The 18,609-nt window shown below is 37.2% G+C and overlaps 1 protein-coding gene across 1 annotated transcript in view; it reads right to left on the bottom strand.

The window, feature by feature from the left end:
* MYO16 (myosin XVI) overlaps window positions 1–18,609 on the bottom strand; it is a 481,094-nt gene that overhangs the window by 289,768 nt on the left and 172,717 nt on the right. Inside the window, exons 11-12 of the mRNA XM_049099266.1 lie at window positions 14,633–14,743; window positions 6,129–6,194 (exon numbers count right to left, since the gene is read on the bottom strand). Coding sequence (XP_048955223.1) covers window positions 6,129–6,194; window positions 14,633–14,743 — 177 coding nt within the window. The remainder of the gene's footprint in view (window positions 1–6,128; window positions 6,195–14,632; window positions 14,744–18,609) is intronic.

Here is an 18,609-nt window from a genome sequence, read left to right as displayed (position 1 = left end):
GGGAGAAGCAGGCTCCATGCACTGGGAGCCCGACGTGGGATTCGATCCCAGGTCTCCAGGATCGCGCCCTGGGCCAAAGGCAGGCACCAAACCACTGCGCCACCCATGGATCCCTATTATCAATATTATTGCATGTTCTCATCAGGTCCAGCCACTACCACCAGCAGCAGCCACTCCCTTCCCATATGCCTTCTCTCTCCACCTTATTCTGTCCACATCTGCATCATCTGGGAACACAAGGATTCTGGGTAGGGAAAATTTTTAGTGCACTATTGGAGCTCATGGGTGAGAGGGCATCATATCAGCCTCAGTCATGGGTAACTTCCTTTGTTGGACTCTATTTCTAATGAATAAGGTCTTTTTTTTTTTTTTAATGGATCACCCCCCTCCTACTTTCCACTGTGCATGACACTTCCCAATAAACTGGGGAGAGATTGAAGAGTCCTGCCTTGTTCTGATTTCTGAAACCAATCATGCAGTTCCACAAGGCCATCCAGAGGCTCCCCAGCTGTCCAGGACCCCTAACCTGGTGGAACCTCCCTCATGTCAACAGCTTGATGTGCATAGGCTCTTGGCTTCACACTATGGTAGGAATATGTCACTCTACTTGCCCGATTGGATTACCTACCCATTATCTATATAGCCTTATCTAGATGACATATTCTGGGAAAAAAATATCTTGTTTTTTTACAAAGATTCACACATAATAACGAACAAAATTGCCTCTGGACTCAGCATTTGTGCCACCGAAAACCGTCTGTCATGCATTTGCTCTGTGGTTACACGACCTGGATTTAAATTCTCTTCCTCTCATTCATGGAAGACTTTAGAAAATTTCTCAAATCTACTATAGGCTTGGGTTTTTAAATTCCAGAGTGGAAATAATAATTCTTATATTTATTGCATTGCCTTTTGTGATTAGCTGTGATGATAATATATGTAGAGCCCTTTGCAGTAGACCTGCCACATGACAAGCCCTAGACAATGCCGCATCCTCTTTCCAGCCCCACTCGTCCAGAAGTGATAAACTCTGTTCAAATCAGCAACTCACCAAACTCAAACATGGCAATGGAGATATTAGACCAGCACCAAGTGGAATCTGAAATTAAATTAAGCCCTAAGGGGCAGCCCGGGTGGCTCAGCAGTTTAGCGTGGCCTTCAGCCCAGGGCATGATCCTGGGGACCCAGGATCGAGTCCCACATCAGGCTCCCTGCATGGAGCCTGCTTCTCCCTCTGCCTCTCTCTCTCTCTCTCTCATGAATAAATAAGTAAAATCTTAAAATAAATAAATAAATTAATTAATTAATTAATTAATCCCTAAGACTGGCATCCCATACCAGATGCTATTTTACACAGTGGGAGACCTTAATCTCACTGCCAGTAACGGACAAAAAGAATATGGGTGTTGATCATTTCTATACCCTTGTGTACTTGAAAATACAACCTTGAGAAATTATCTCCAGGTATTTTGTCTGGAATGGTATCTCATTTTGCACATTGAGATTTCAAGGTGATATAGCTTTGGTTTGTGAAGTTCATAGTAAAAGAAACAGTGAGAAATACCTGAGACAAGTCTGATGTCAATGTTTGAGGGGCCAATGAGTATCTACTGCTGAAGGGTCCACTCTCATGACATTCACATGTTCACTGGTTTCCACAATGATACAAACACCAAGATGCTCATCCTTTCTGATTACTACCTCAACAATGCATTAGACCTGGTTCTTTTCTTTTTAAAAAATATAAATATTTATTTATTTGAGAGGGTGGAGGGAGAGTGCACAATAGGGAAGGGGTAGAGGCAGGGAGAGAAGCAGACTCCCTACTGAACAGGGAGCCTGAAACAGAGCTTATCCCAGGACACTGAGATCATGACCTGAGCCAAAAGCAGATGCTTAACCAGTTGAGCCACCCAGGAGCCTCTAGACCTGGTTCTGTAGTAGCCGCCAACTGCCCTGTCATTGTGGTCTCCCCAACCCTCCTCCCTTCTCTCCCTACTCCCTTTCCCTATCCTCCTCCTCCTTCATTGCTTTCTATTATTTTTCTACCTCATTCTTAAGCTTGGTGTGAATCCTAGAAATCTTACAAAATGAAATATCTATGTGAATTATTCCTAATCTTGCATCCAATGTAGAACCTCAACATTATTCCAATGTAATCACCAAAAACTTCATATATTCACCTGACCCTGGTTTTCCTCATCAATTTCTCTTTTCTTCCATTTTTTTTTTTCATTACAGATTCTCCTCAACCCCCAAATTCAAAACCTATATCTTCAAGGGATGCTTTTTTCTTGTTTGTTCCTCAGGTGAAATTCTCTGCAGATTCTTATTGTCTTTTCACAGATTCGCTCAACTTCTGCCCATTACCACTAGAGCCCCCACACAGGCCCAAATAGGCTTGCTCTTGGATTATTTCAGTAGCTACTAATTAGTCTTCTTGCTCAAATGTTTTGTTTTTTTTTCTCAAACTGTCGATGATGTTGTCGATGTTTGTCGATGTTTCTGTCGATGACGACAGACTTGTAAACATTATTTGTATCAGACTTGTTTGTTTTCTATGGGTCTTTATTTTTCAAAATTAAAACCCAAACTCTCTAACTCAGTTTTATACTCTAGATCTAAACCAGATTTTTCAATTCTGTAGCTTTTTGAACTTTTTGCTCTTATAAGATTGGTCTGTGCCTTCTTCTCAATGATCCTATTTTTTTTTGTCCCCATAATGTAATTCTAGATAATTCTCCCAAGTATACCTCTCCTTACCAGAATCTTATTCTTAATAATTCCCTAAGATTTGTACCAATCACATTGCTTTTCCACATTCCTTTTTTAACTTGATAAGATTTATTTCCCTCCAGCCTCCTGACTTATCAGTTAACAGTATGCAGTCTCAATACAGCTATCTTACTGTCCTCAGCCACAAGAGAAATCTGTGATTATTTTTTATCATTATTTATGAAGTATCTTTAGAATGTCAATGCAGTTCTTAAGGATGAGGAGACTCTTAGCATCCCCAAATATCTAGTATAGCATATTGTGTTTAATCGACTCAATACATGCTTCTTTTTGCAAAGTCTGTTCAGAAAGATCTGGCCACTTTTCCATTTACTCCTCCCCTACCTCTTACAGGTTTAAAATGTCACTTGCCTTCAGCATAAATAAGCAGCACAATAATGAGGCCCTTTCTGTTGGTGATACTTCATTTACAACTGTCTGCCTACTGGCCCACTAAGCGCCACTCCTCCCTAGTGACTGTTCACATCACATCAACATTGCTTATGGCCAGAAGCCACCTCATGGACAGGGCTGCCTGCTGCCTTGTTTTATATTAGTCTCACAATGCAGTTCAACACTGAGTGCTCTACATCCGTGATTAATGGCCTCCTAGAAATAACAAATGAATGTTATACAAAGCCTAATATAACATAGTTAATGGTAACAAAATTAAAGTGAGCTGCAGATGATGCATGTGGAGTTCTTTTCAATATGAAACACAGTGTTACCCTCTTGGCCTACATAATCTTTACAGATATAATCATATTCAGTGTCTTAGTTTCTTCTTTTATTAAACTAATGAGGGAAGAAACTAAACTATCTGAACAAAATTTATTAAAGATAATAAGCATATTAAAAAATAAAAAATAAAGATAATAAGCATACATATAATTACATAATCAATAGACATAAAAATAAATGAAACTTTCTCTTGCATGTCCATAAGACAATGAGATAACTTGATGTGGTTCAGTACACAAGTAACTGATTTAAAATTGCAAGGTACTAATATTGCTACAGAGGATGTCCACTAATTCAACCTAAAAATTAAGTCCTTATATCTACCTAATATCTATAACTATATTATGAGTTATTACTTATAGACCAGGAAAGTACACACTATTTGATTCTACATAGTGGAAGTGAATTTCAAAAGTACCAGCCACAGTAAAATCTCACTATGGCCTATAAAATGTGGGCAATTTTATTGTAAGCTTTTTATCAGTGCATATTTCACCTAAATATATTTATTTTCCCCTTACATTCTATACCAGGGTCCATTGTAAATGATGGATATAAAGGATGATACATAGAAGTTACATGCTGCACTCACCATTTTAAGTTTTAATGAACTGTTCATGCAAAAATCTCAATGTATCATGTTTTATTCCTACATTAATAAAGAAGTATGTCTCTAAATGTCTCTCCTTTTCTCTATTAACATGTATTTCTGAAAGACCTGCAAATGCAACATGTTATTTGAAGCCATAAAACTACCACCCTGTTAACACCCTAAAAACAAACAAGCCACAAAATCATAAGTCTGTTCCATTTGAGATACAATATAACATGACAAGTAATGCCATACTAAAACAATTTATTATATTATATTTCTCCTAATACTTAGTATTTGACCTCTAGATCTATAGAAGCATTTACATAATATCTATGTATGTATATATTTTATGCAATTATTTAAAACTACCTTTTCTCTCACCATAAGCTTCTTATCGATCCTATAATCCAATATAATACCAGAATAGCACATTAATAGTCAGCTTTAAATGGCAGGGTTTCTCTCTCTCTCTCTTAAATTAAATAATAAAGAACTTGTGAAGTACCAAAGATTCAGAAAGTTGTGTTTAAAGCAAAATAAAAATCCCTAAATACTTATTTATGAAAGGCAGAAAAGTAACCTCATAACTATATAATTTCAATGACTATCAAGTGAAACTCCAAGAACTTAGAAAGAAGGAGACCATAAAAATAAAAAGTAGAAATCAATTGTATAAAGAATAAATATACAGTAGAAAAAATTTTAAGTCAGGAAATGTTTTTCTTAGAAAAGATTAATACAATCAAGAAATTCCTAGCAAATTGATTTTAAAAAGCCACAGAAGGCATGCATGACAAACACTGGGAAGGAAAATAAATCATTCAAAAGTCTACAAACATTTAAAAAATAAATAGGACTCATGAATAATTAAATGCCCAAAACTTTGGGACATAAAATATAATGAACAAAATCCTTGAAAAGCAAAATTATTAAGAACTGACATAAAAAGAAATAAAAATACGAACGGTCCATATGTCTGTTTAATCATCACAGATGAGGTTAACTTCCTCCTCCAATAGAACTCCAGAGATCACTGCAGGTGATTGCTCCTGCTCTGGTCTGTCACATGCCCACACACTCAGGTTGCCCAAAGCTAAGGCTGGGATCAACCTGAGTGCAATGAGGACAGTGGGCAAGGTGCAGCAGTTTTAAAGCAAGAGTAGAAGGGACTTTGGTAAGAAGGGTGGGGGTTGGGGTAGTGAAGGGGCACTCTTTATCTCAGGCAGTATTTCTGTAAGAATTCTTCATTGATTCCTTGGAAGCTCAAAGAAGATGTTCTCTCTTCCTCCCTTTTCTCCTCCAGTCTCCCTCTTACTACCACCCCCACCCAATATCTATGAGCAAATCTCTGCTTCAGGAATACGTGTCCTGTTTGTCATGCTCCTGCTCCCTTGGAGGGATTCTGCTTCAACTGGAACCAGCCTTGTGCTTACAAAAAAATAGAGCACTTGCATGATGATGATATTTTTACTCTTTACCACTTGAAAATCATCCTGTGTTTTCAGTTGCCTGGAATAATTTTCCAAAAGCAATTTCTCTTTGAATTTTGAGAGTCTCATAATTAAAAATGGAAAGTCATTTGGAAAAATGTGTAAGATTCAATATTATCCTTTCTTATTCTCATTGTTTTAACATCATAGAACTTTTCTGAAAGAGGTTATGATGTTGAAAATAAGGACTATAAACCAATGATCTTGAATTAGTCAAGAAGGTATGGAAAGTAGAGGAATATACTATTTAATTTTAGAAGTCTGTCTAGTGACTACAATTATAAGAAAATTACACATTATAAGTGTAAAGGAATCTTTTGATAAGATGACATTCTTTTCCATTTTTATCTCAGAACAAATTAAAGTCGCTATTATGCAAATATTCAATTTATAATTTTCTGAGAAGTTTTACTTTACTTACTGTTTTGGAGTATCTCCTTAATCTATCACATCATTCTTGATGTGAATAAGTATGTCTCTGGTGCTACCCCTACATTTTTAAATGAAATTTGAAATGTTATACATACCATGGTGGAATATATTGGAAGCTCCTTGAATGGGTTAACAAGCAAGAGGATGTCTCCAATAAAAGTCTGTTAAAAGAAAAAGATATAAATAGTTGGTGGACTTTATAAATAGAACATTTAAAATTAAAAATGGCATAATTTTAAAATCATTGCACAAAATACAGAAAATAAATAAAATCCATACTTTAATATTTTGTGAACTGTTTTATAAGTTTGTAAATAAAGAAATAGAAAAGTCAAATTCAAATAAGATAAAACCAACAGGCTTGTTTCAGCAAACACATAACACATGAAATGACCGCATTCTAAAAATTTCTTTTCTTAAAGGGGTTTTGTGAGAATCCGACTGGATAAAAAATATAAAATTAAAACACATGACAAAATGCACTGAAGGAAATAAATGTGGTAATGAGTCCTATGCTGCTAAATAATAATAATAATAATAATAATAATAATAAAATGCACAACTGAAAAATGAATAAAGCACAAAAAGCAAATAAAAATATTTTTGTAATAAAAAAGGGACAAGTAATGAGATATAAAGGCACAAAGAACAGAAAGAATAAATAGAAGTCAAATAATAAAATGACAGATTTAACCCCCCCAAATCAGGAATTACATCAAATATAAAGATACTAAATACTCTAATCGAAAGATAAAGATTATAGACCAGATTAAAGTACTAAATATATAGATTAAGACAATTTAGAAGTAAAAAGATAAAGAAAGATATACCTGAAAACAATAATAACAACAAAAATGTGGTTTAGTAACACTCAATTCACACATACACAAAAATATAAGTGATGAAAAGGAACATTTCATAATGATAAAATGTTAAACCAGTTGGAAAAATACAGCATTTAAGATATCTATGAAACTAAAATCTAGCACAAAATATACAAAGCAAAAACAACTGTAAGGAGAAGAATAAATTCACAATAATAGTCAATATTTTAAACAATCTTTTTCTCAGTAACTCATGGAATAAGGAGACAAAATTTTGAAATAGAGAATTACCAAGTGATTAATTGACTTATATACAACACTGTTACCTAACAATTCATCGAAATTGAACACAGACTAGTTTCATTACATTTAAAGGACTTGAATCACAGAGCATATAGTCTGGTCATGTAGAATTAAGACAAATTAATACTGTATATCTAGAAAACCACCCACTGTTTGGGAATCATATAATGCATCTGCAAATAATCTATAAGTCAAAAAAGGAGCCATGATGCAAATGAGAAAATATTTTGATTATAACATATTTGTGAGACACAACTAAAGATATACTTAGTATGGAAATTATTGCATGAGGTGCTATTTATAAAGTTAAAAAGAAGAAGGGCTGGTAATTATTATCTAAGTATACTTTTCAAGGAGCTCATTAAATTACATCAAATTATATAGAAATATAATCAGCATAACAGCAGAAATTAATGTAATAGTAAACAAAAGTCAAAAGGTGGTGTTTTGAACAATGTAATAAAAAGGTGAGTACTCTAACACAACTGAGAAAACGAGAGAAAATACACAAACTACCAGTATCCTAAGTATTACATTAACTAAAGACAGTATGGCATGAAAACAGATAAAGAGACATTCGGAATCATTTTTTAGTTACTAAGTTTGGATACTTAGAAAATGTAGACAATAACCCACCATCTTACCAAAACGAACATAGTTAAGATTTAGAACATCTGACAGTTTTTTTCTGTAAAAGAAATTTGAATCTATGTCTAAAAACATTTCCACAAAGAAATTTAAGCTTCACTGGGGAATTGGAACACCACTTCATTTTAAGATGCCTGCATAAACTTCGTATTATAAATCTAAGTAGTATATAGAAAGAAAGGAAGATTACAGATTGTTCTCCTTCATTAAGTATATGCAAAAATCCTGAGCAAAGTATTGACAAATTAAATCCAGTAATACATTCAACAGATAATCTGTTTCAACTAAGTTGGCTTTATTGTAGTAATGTAAGTTTGACTTCATATTAGTAAATCAACTCTCATAATTTTTAAAACTAAAGAGTAAAGACTAAAAGCCATATGATGATCTCAATAAACGCCAAAAAGCATTTAAGAGCATTCAATGCCCACTCTTGATTTAAAATGACCTTAAAAATTAATATAAAGAACTTCCTTAATCTAATAAAATTTAGCCATACCTATGACAGTGCTACTGCAAACAACTTGCTTAATGATTTTTTTCCTGAGATCCAAAATGAAATAGGGATTGTCACCTCTCATCATATTTTTATTAAGAATGCAATCCCATGGGGGAAAAAAAAAAACATGAAAAGAAAGTAAGGAAACCATCAAGATTTAGAAAATAAAAATAAAAGTCATTACATACCTTACAGTAGTATATGGAGAAAATCCAAAAGAATCTCCATATAAATCAATATTTACAAATGAATTTAGCAAGTCTGGCAGATGAAATATGAATTTCACAATCAAATTGTATTTCTATATTTCTAATACACAATACAAAAATGAAATTTGCTTGTATTTTTCAATAAGAAAATACCATTTTGTTATAGCATCAAAAGTTGAAAAATGCCTAGAAACAGATATAATACAAATGGTCAAGACTTCTACATCAAAAATTTAAAAATGTGCGGCACCTGGGTGGCTCAGTGATTGAGCGTCTACCTTCGGCTCAGGGTGTGATCCCGGGGTCCTGGGATCAAGTCCCGCATCAGGGAACCTGCTTCTCCCTCTGCCTATGTCTCTGCCCCTCTCTCTGAGTTTCTCATGAATTAATAAATAAAATATATAAAAATAAAATCTAAAAAAAAAAATCTGTTATGTTTAAAAAAATTTAAATGTTCCAGAGAAGTTAAACATGGACAAAGGAAAGATATTAACCTTCCATGATACTCTGAGAACTTCTATAAATCAAAATTTATTATACTGCTATAGTGATTAAGATATCTCAGACCAGTTTAGGCAAAAATGGATCCATACAACAGAAGATGGGTTCTAGAGACAGACTTACTCCCCATGGTCATCTGGTCACCACAAAGGTGCCAGCGCAACTCAGCGGGGGAATATATCTGGGGAAACATTATTCTGGATCCTCCTCTTGTACCATAGTGAAATCACTTTCACACTGGTAATATACCTTAAATGTTAAAGTTAAAACAACCAAACTGAAAGAAGAAAATATAGGAAAATGGCCTAGGCCAAATTTTCTTACGTGGGACACAAAAAAAAGCTAAACATAAAGAATTTTGCAAAAACTGCAAGCTTCTATCCATCTACAGACCTCCTAGAAGATGAAAATGCAAGCCACAAACTGGGAAAAAATGCTTGGACATATGTATATCTGACAAAGAATATCCTGAATGTATAAAAATCCCCACATATCAAGAAGAAAAGTAAAACAATCCAGTTATTTTTAAATGTCAATATAACTGAATGGGCACCTCATGAGATGAGATGGCCAAGTGAGTGACACATATGTACTGGTCACCATTACCACTGTAGTCACCAAAATCACAATAGGATACCACAACCACCAGAATGGCTAGCATCTGTTAAGACCACTAATACCACAGCCAACACTGATTATACTGAGTGTTGGTGAGGTTGAGGAAACCCAAAGTCCTGGCAGGAGTGTAACCACTCTGAAAAAGTGTTCGACTGTATCCACTCAGGCTGAAGGTACCTGTGATGCTGTGGCATTCCAGGGCTCGGTGCATGCCCCCAGAAGACGGCTCTACACTGCCCCCAAGGAAATCCTTGGGTACACGTCACCAAAAAAGGCACAAGATGGTTTATAACAGTATTATCCATATAATTTACATAATTGTAGCAGCATAATTCAATAACCAAACAATGGAGACAACTCAAGTGCTCCCCCACTGTAGAGCAAATAAAGAGGATATATTCACACAGCTGCTAATTTTTTTTTTTTGCTAATTTTACAGAAGTAAAAATGGATAGCTGCTGCCAAAAGCAAGAGATTAGATAGTTATCAGAAAAACTACAATGAATGAAAGTTGGCACATGCAGAAGAGAACACACCAGGGTGAGTTCTTTTATATAAAGTACAGAAAAAAATACAAAATGAATCCATAGCTATGTTTGCCAAACTATTCTGTAATGCTTAAGGTAAAGCAGAGAAGGGGTTTCTTATATTCCCCTTCTTTATGAAGCTGCTGTTCACCTGGGCATGTTCCCCAAATGAAAATGAAATATACACCCATGAGTGGTGTACGACTTTCTTTAGATGTTGTGATTCAAGACAACATTGACTTAAAAGAAGGACTCTACAGCCAAGGAGAGGAGAAAAAAGAAGTAAAATGACTGAATCAAATGAAGGCTTTTGTAGCAAAGCATCCAAAGATTACTCAGAAAAATGAAGAAAAAAGGTAGACTGAGAGAGAAAGGAGAGCTCTGCTCAGGAAGGAAAACTGAGGAACTTTCAAATAAAATAAAAATACTTCTAAACTGCACTTTCATACTGAGATATCACTTCCATGTCGATCTAATTATTGAAGGAGCTTGAGACTGTCTTTGCAAGTGAATTTTGTGATAAATGAAAAAACAGTCTAGAAAAATGCTATCTGAATGTTAACAAGAGACTCCTAAGGGATGTGTTTATATAGGCTTTTGCCACATTCTCAGGAAGTCTTTTTGAAGAAAGGTAACTTGTAAATGTTTTGCAGAGAAAGAATTTTCTTTTTTTAATTTAGACACCTACAGATTTCCTTTACCTCATCTTTTGTTTTGTTTTGTTTTGTTTTTAGATGGCTCACGAGGGTCTATGAGGTGGAGTGGAATGACAGGGGAATGACATGCCAGGTATCGAAAATGGTAGGTGAGGCTTTAGATTCCAGGCTGGGGGGCAGTGGCAGCTGGGGGAAATGCATCTGTCTACATAATTTCACATATCCTTGAAGTGATGGAAACTTCAACTTCTGATACAAGCTTGCCAACTTTAGCCTCTTGAACTCTTCTTACAGAGAAGACCCACTACATCCCATGGGGTCACCTGGAGGGGAATGTTCAATTAGTAAGTGGTCAAGTGAGCCAGGCTGACTACCTGGCTTAACCAGGTGCAACAGGAGCCTGTGTTTATTTGGGGGTTTCTTTCTTTATGAGCCTCTCATCCTCCGTATTTATCTGCCATCCACTAAGAAATTTGATTACATACTCAATTTTTGCTGTTCCAGTTGACAGTAATGATTCAGAGAAAGAAATGCCTTTATTCTTTGCATTATTTAGCAAGCCAACACTTCATCTCTTACAATTCATTTTGTTTGATGATTTGAACACGTCTTACTGCTATGGGATGTTTGGAACTTTCCCAATCTGATATCCAACTGAAATGATATACACTTAATTAAAAGGGCAAGTTATGTTTGCTCCTGAATTTTGGCACCAAAAGGAAAAAAGAGAGAGGGAAAGAAAAAAAGAAAGAAAAACAAAGAGTAACTTACAGACTGTTTTGAAATATCATCTTATATAACCAGTCAGATCACAGCAAAAAGTAATGAAAATCCTGGTTAGACAATTAATTCAGCCAGCATGTGTTATGTTGGCTCTGATGGGCCTGCGGCAGTAGTGGAAGTCCATTCTGTGCATATTTTGAAAGGAGGGATGCTGAGATTTGCAGGAACATCAAATGTGGGACATAGAAGAAAGACCAGTATCAATACTCTACCTAGGCACTTAGGTCTGAAACTGGAAGAAGAGTAAACTGGGGCAGGGAGGAACGTGTAGACAGAGTGGGTGTGGAGGTCAAATGACCAACTCTGAACACAACATCTGAAACCAGAGCTTTTGTATTTGTGGGAAGGAACACTTCTGTTTCCAATTCATCATGGATGGATACTTCCTTAAAATGTAATAAAAAAGAATTCCTGTAAACATGGCATTGAAAACAGACAAAGACATAAAATACAAGCCTGGATTCTTATTAGATTCAACAGACAGAAATTAAACTATCAAATTGTCATAAGAGGTTCTAAATGCCTACCTCACTACAGAATGGGAATAAAAAGTTTGCACATCCAATGGTCCACAGGATAAACTCTGAGAAGCACTTGTTATATTCAATCAATAATGTTTAAATGGTTTGTCTATCTATTAAAGGCGAGTTCAAATAACATAACTTGGAGCGCTCATCACAAAATTGATCCCAAATGATTTAGCCCTTCAATATTTCAGGCATGGAAAAAAGAAAACTCATGTCTCACGCAGTGGCAAATTTATATTTTATGTGAGCTTTAGTAAAGCAGGGAATATTAATTCTGCATAATCCAGATAGAAAGAGAAACCCAGTGGGCAGAGAGTATCTAAGAAGATGGTCCAATGTGTGGAGCAGTTGGAGTCCTGACTCTGATAAACAGATAGGATGTCCTCGTCACTTGAGATTGGAAAGTGCTTGACCAGGCCTTGCAGTGAGCAAACCCAGCATGGATCCTATTGTCACAAGGCCAGAATCTAGCACAGCAGCTAGGCACTCACCAAATCACCACTGAGATATCTAACCCCAAGCAGTGAGAAAAAAGATCCGTTGTGACTTAATCAGAAAGGTCCGGTGAGGTTTACTGAAAGACTGAAGAACTTCCAAGTGGGAGTTTATAGAGCTAAGTGTTTATTTCATTGGCTAGAAAGAAAAACTTAGAGGGAAGAAACTAGCCTAAGGAAAATCCTGACACAGGCAAGAGGGCAATCACTGGTGGCTAAGGGCATCAAGTCCCACCGGGAGCCGGATCATGAATGAAGATTGTGGCTATCCTCTCATGAAAAGTGATAAGCCACAGAGAAGCTTTAAGACTGGGAGTGTCAAGGTTACATTTGTTCATTATAAGAATGACTCCAGGGGCACTTGGGTGGCTCAATGGTTGAGCATCTGCTTTGGCTCAGGTCGTGATCCCGGGGTCCTAGGATCAAGTCTCACATCGGGCTCCCCACAGGGAGCCTGCTTCTCCCTCTGCCTATGTCTCTGCCTCTCTCTGTGTCTCTCATGAATAAATAAATAAAATCATAAAAAAAAAGAATGACTTTAGCTCCTGGTGAGATGGGATTGAAAGGGAACAAGGTTTCCTTGGGACAGTTAGAAGGTTGTTGGAGAAGAGATGGCAGTGACTTTGATGAGGATGGTGACCACTAAGGTGGAAGGTAGACCAAGTGGATGTTTGGGAGACAGAGGCACTTGAGAAGCATGAAGGACATGAAGAAATCCAAAACCATTTAAGCAGTGGTCTTCTGGTAATATAATTACAAAGTTAGGAAGAAGAATCAGCACAGTGTTGGAAAGGTGAGAAAATGGAATACTAATATGCAAGTTAACAGGGCAGTCCCAGAGAGCAAAGTTATCACCTTTCACCACTTTATGTCAAGGACTCAATCCCATTCATTTTGATAGAAGGATGTAACTTTTAGTCTATTTACAGTGTCAAGCAATACATCCAAACATTAAGATGCTGCACTGAATTTCGTAGGCTAATCAGCACCTGATGATTTGTTACTCCAAAGGAAATCGCAGACTTCACATTTACATGAAAATTACTTAATCAATTTCTTAGTAGAGTAGGGGGGAAAGGGTGTTATCAAAAAGGGACAGCACCTAGGGGCATAATCAGATTTCTCTATAGACATTCTGATTGAATTGCTCTGAGTGGAATATAACAAAATCAAGGAGACAGAGACAGACAGACGGACTAGACAGTCAGGAACTGAGATGACACAGTGTCTGAATTGTTCTGCATATTGGAAGACATAACACATAAAACCAGGGCCGAACCACAGCAAATTAATTCTCCATGCTGTCATCTGAGGCATATATTTGTATCTTGTTATCAGAGATTGGTGTATAAATTATTTACTTTACAGATAAAGCATTTCCTAATAACTTAAAGAGACAGTAGTTTCTGTTTTCATGCAAATAGAGAGGACACCCTTCAAGCACAGTGAACTTATCCCCTTTAGCTTCCATTTCCAGGTCTAGCACGCGAAGTACAAGAAGCAAACAGCATCTTTAGAAGGGACCTGCAGATCCTGCTGTTTCTAGCAAGATCTTCTTCCATACCAAACTCAACAACAAGACTGTTGTCTTTCTGCAGGCTTTTTTTTTTTTTTTTTTTTAAGATTTCATTTATTTGAGAGAGAAGGAGATAGAAAGAAAGCACAAGCAGGGGGAGCAGGTAGAGAGAGAGAGGGAGAAGCAGACTCCCACTGAGCAGGGAGCCTGACACGGGACTAGATTCCAGGAGCCTGAGATCATAACCGGAGCCAAAGGTGAATGCTTACCTGACGGAGCCCCCCAGGAGCCCCTGCCCACAGGGTATTAACTTTCACTTAACAACTCTGCAATTTAGATCTTTGCTGAACTTGCCTTAGAACTAAATCAGAATAAACCCAAACTCCAAGAAATTGACCTTAAGGTATGCTGATGACCAGAAACAACAAGCCCTTTCCTTGTGAAAACTGGCAGCGAGACAAAGCAGTGCACAAGGCAATCTCAAAGGCACTTACGTATATCTGATTGTTCCCAAAGCGCTTCTGAATTTCATAAAGCAGGGTGCCATCGTTCAGCTCGCTGAGCGTAGCCAGGTCATCACTGGGAGCAGGAGGCATCAGCTTGACCTCGGGGGGGAAAAAAATAAATAAGAGCTATTCTAATTGCTTTCCAATCAACTTTCTTCACAGCTGGATGGTCCATTTTCAATTACATGTCAAAAGTTTAAAGACCATGTGAGTTTGAAACTGTTATTAAACGATGAAATGGTTCACTCATAAGGGACAAAAAAAATTCAATAGCCACAGAGACATGTATTCAGATGAGAATTTCTGTTCTATGCCCACGAGCGTGCATGCATGCACCCACACTCGCTGACACAAGCACTCCCAGCGTTACCTGCTGTTCTGCAAAGGCATTTGATGGCCAAAATCATTTCAGCACATTGACTTTCCCAGTCCTCGCTTAAAATATAGGCAGCTCTGAGTGTTCTGAGTCCTTGAAGACCAGCAGCTGAAAAGCTCATGTATCTACAGTGTTCCCAAAGCTAAAGCAAAACTTCTCCTATTACTGTTGTTGGCATGGTGAAGGACCCAGGAAGCCTGGAATTTAGTTTCCGCGTACATGTAGGAGGAGGCCAGATTTTTAAAGGAAGACTAGAATTCTGGGTTGGGATTCTTATTCTTTTCTATGTGACTCTTACAATGAAAGTAGCTATGAGATTAAGATAATTCTATCATAAAGGAAAACATGCTTCCCTATTCAATGTAATAGAAAGTGACAAGACTTAAAAAACTGGGAAATATTTCAAGTAAAAAAGATAGATTTGGGTGATTTAGTTGGATGAAAAATTCCTTACTTACAAGTTCAGAAGGGGCAATGTCTAATTTTACATACAAGATATGCTGTGCAAAGCAGACATTTGATAAACAGAGAGGAGCCAAAGACCAAGAATATTCTTATCAATGCCTCAGTGAGTTCATTGGTGCACATAGTGAATTTTTAATAACAGTAAGCTTATTTGCTTTATTTTTATTCGTGTTTGTATTCTATATTTGCATTTGCCTTTGTATTTACATTGGCATTATACATCTTACTATTATATGTATCACTGTTAAATAATTTGAACTTAAATATTACTATTTATCAGCTGAATGTTTATGGCATTGACAAATATTGCACATTAAAGAAATCTAAATGTAGGATTATTTCTCTGATATGAGTGACTAGTTCGCAAAATGCACTCTTTCGTAAGAGTTCACAAATTCAAGTCAGTGCTTGCCCAGACAGCTTCTAATCCTTCAGTATTCACAATGGAAACTCAAATTCTTTACTGGGAATCTCAAATGGTCAGAAGAGTGGTTTTCTTTCTTCCTCTCAGAAGGGTGTCCTGCAGTGGGCTCTCTGGTATTAGACATACCACCACTTGCGTAAGCGGCAAACACCATCTTCCAAAAGGAAGTTGTTTATGCATAAAAAATTGATTTGTAAAATACTCCAGACCTCATAAAGGTCAAGAACAAGCCTTTCCTCACTGCACATGCACATATTCAACCAACACCTGAGTTCATTTCTCTCTGTTTTTGCAGCATTTAAAAGAAATATGCCTGAAAATATCTTCCAGAATTAACCTGTAAAGAGCATATCACATAGTCTCATTAAAATTAGTTAATTAGTTAATTTTAATTAGAGGCATAGCTTGAACACTCTGTCAGAAATATTTACTTAAATCATCAGCAGTGGAATCCAAGAGTCGGTACTTGTGGATAAAAATAAAAGTCATAATGCTCTGCCTCTCCTGATAGTCTTCAACTGGTTTTGACAACCCAATTTTGGGATTGTGTGATATCTGTTTTTTGTTTTATTTTTTATTTTTATTTTTTTAACATTATACCCTTAGTTCTACATTAAAGAGTCTCATAGGCCCAAAATGCTGCCAGGGAAGCGACCAGCAGTCTGTATGACCCATGCAGGGTTCCCCTCTGCATTTTTCATCAGTTGCACTAATTTGGTAAAAATCTTACATGCCGATTTGAGCTTCCCTACCCTAAAAATGCAGGGAAACTGAAGCACCTGTAAGGCATTGATTATTTTTACATTCATGGGGGTCAGTGTGTTAAATCTCAGTGCTGTATCTTCCCGGCTGGGGGACGTTGAATCTTTTTCTTCCTCACATTACTAAGACACTTTCAATTGTCTCTTAGAATATGAAAGACAACTGGGAGTCCCGCACAGAGGCTGTGAGGTTTAGTTTCCACGGAGGCCCAGCAAGGCACTTGCTCTGCAGACAAGTGTGCAGTAATGGGGTGCAGCGTTACCTCGGGAAACATCTGGAGAGGATTGCAAGCACCAAAGGTAAACTTCCTGCCAACTTCCATGAGGACTGTCTTTGGAGGAAGGGGTGAGGCAGGCATTTGTGGAGGGTTCTGGGTCAATCTCTGTGGCTCTCAGCAGAAGCCATCAGCTCTCCTCTGCTTTAAAAACTGGAGCTTTCTTTCACACATCCCTTTTTTAAGAAAGGATCTGCTGTGAAATAATCATTTTAAAACGTTTGAAATTGGGACACCTGGGTGGCTCAGCAGTTAAGTGCCTAGCTTTGGCCCAGGGCGTGATCCTGGAGTTCTGGGATCTAGTCCCACATGGGGCTCCCTGCATGGAGCCTGTCTCTCTCTGCCTATATCTCTGCCTTTCTGTCTCTGTGTCTCTCATGAATAAATAAATAAAAGTCTTTAAAAAATAAAAAAATAAAAAGTTTGAAATTCACTGATACCATCCAACATCTTTAATTAGCAGGTGCAAAGCTTAATGCCCAAAGAGGCCACATGGTTTCCCTGCGGTCACACAGCCTCCCTGTGTGGGAGAAGAGGGTCAGGGAGGGGGCCCTGAAGTCACAAAGAGCCAGAAAGTCGCTGGTGAGCAGCACAGCAGGAAGAAGCAGGGCGTGGTTGGCAGCAGAGGGGAAAAGGGATGGGATGTGCCCCGTCAGGGCACTGGGGCAAGAGGAAGGAAGTACTGCAGCCCACTGTGCCTGCAACTGCACCAGATTTACTGCTTGCAATCAGCAGAGATGAGATAGAAGGTTTACATACAGACAACTGCTCTGTATCCCAGGATTACAGACGCAAGTGTTTGCCCTTAGATACGAAAAAGTAGTTTAGAAAATAAGTACAAATGGTAAGCATGTATTTCCAAGAAATAAAACCCTACTGGCAAAAAGTCTTTATATAGAGACAGACATAAAAGGAAACTTTCATGATCAATTTAGGGACGGATGTAAATATCTTTTCTTTCCAGAGTCTCTGCAAGCACTTCCTGAAAGTACAAAAATGTACACGGAGACATACATGCAGATATGCACCCCGGAAAGCTGATATGGTTGTGTATCTGTATCTATACACATTATACACGCACACATTAATACACGCATATCTACATACTCATGCATTTACATGAGATGCCACAAGCCAATAATGGATAGCAATAACTTTGAACAATGCAAAAATAAGACAAAAGTCTCCATCGAGTTAGCATACATATTTAACTCCCAAAGCATCAAAAAAAGGAGACAAATCAAAAATACGATTTTTTTCTTTGGAAGAAATGGTTTACTTTTCTAAGATAATAAACTTCCTCTTATAACCACAGCTCTAACAAGCGCCATGCAAATTTCTGGGTGTAAGTTTAGAAAAGCATGAAGAGTACTAACAGAAGTCCCACATTTGTTCCGACAAGCCCGAAAGAGTTATTGCAGACATGTCATTGGTATTCTTGAGGATTTCCATCTACAGTGGCACAGCTGTTTCTTGGGTTAGGGAAAATACTAGGCTGACAGTAAAAATGTGAAGACGCCCTAGCCTGTCTGCAGTAATGCAATGTGACAAATACAGTGTGGGAGCCAGTCAGGGGAGGCATTCCTGGCATTTATCACATCAGGATCCCAAAATGATCAGGAAGGAAGCTTTCATAATCTTAAGCAAGGCTACCTAAGGCACAC

The sequence above is a fragment of the Canis lupus genome, chromosome 22, assembly GCF_003254725.2.
Source record: "Canis lupus dingo isolate Sandy chromosome 22, ASM325472v2, whole genome shotgun sequence".
In the NCBI taxonomy this organism is placed as follows: domain Eukaryota; kingdom Metazoa; phylum Chordata; class Mammalia; order Carnivora; family Canidae; genus Canis; species Canis lupus.
The sequence above is the reverse complement of the archived record's forward strand: the minus strand, read 5'-3'. Positions and strand labels throughout refer to the sequence as shown.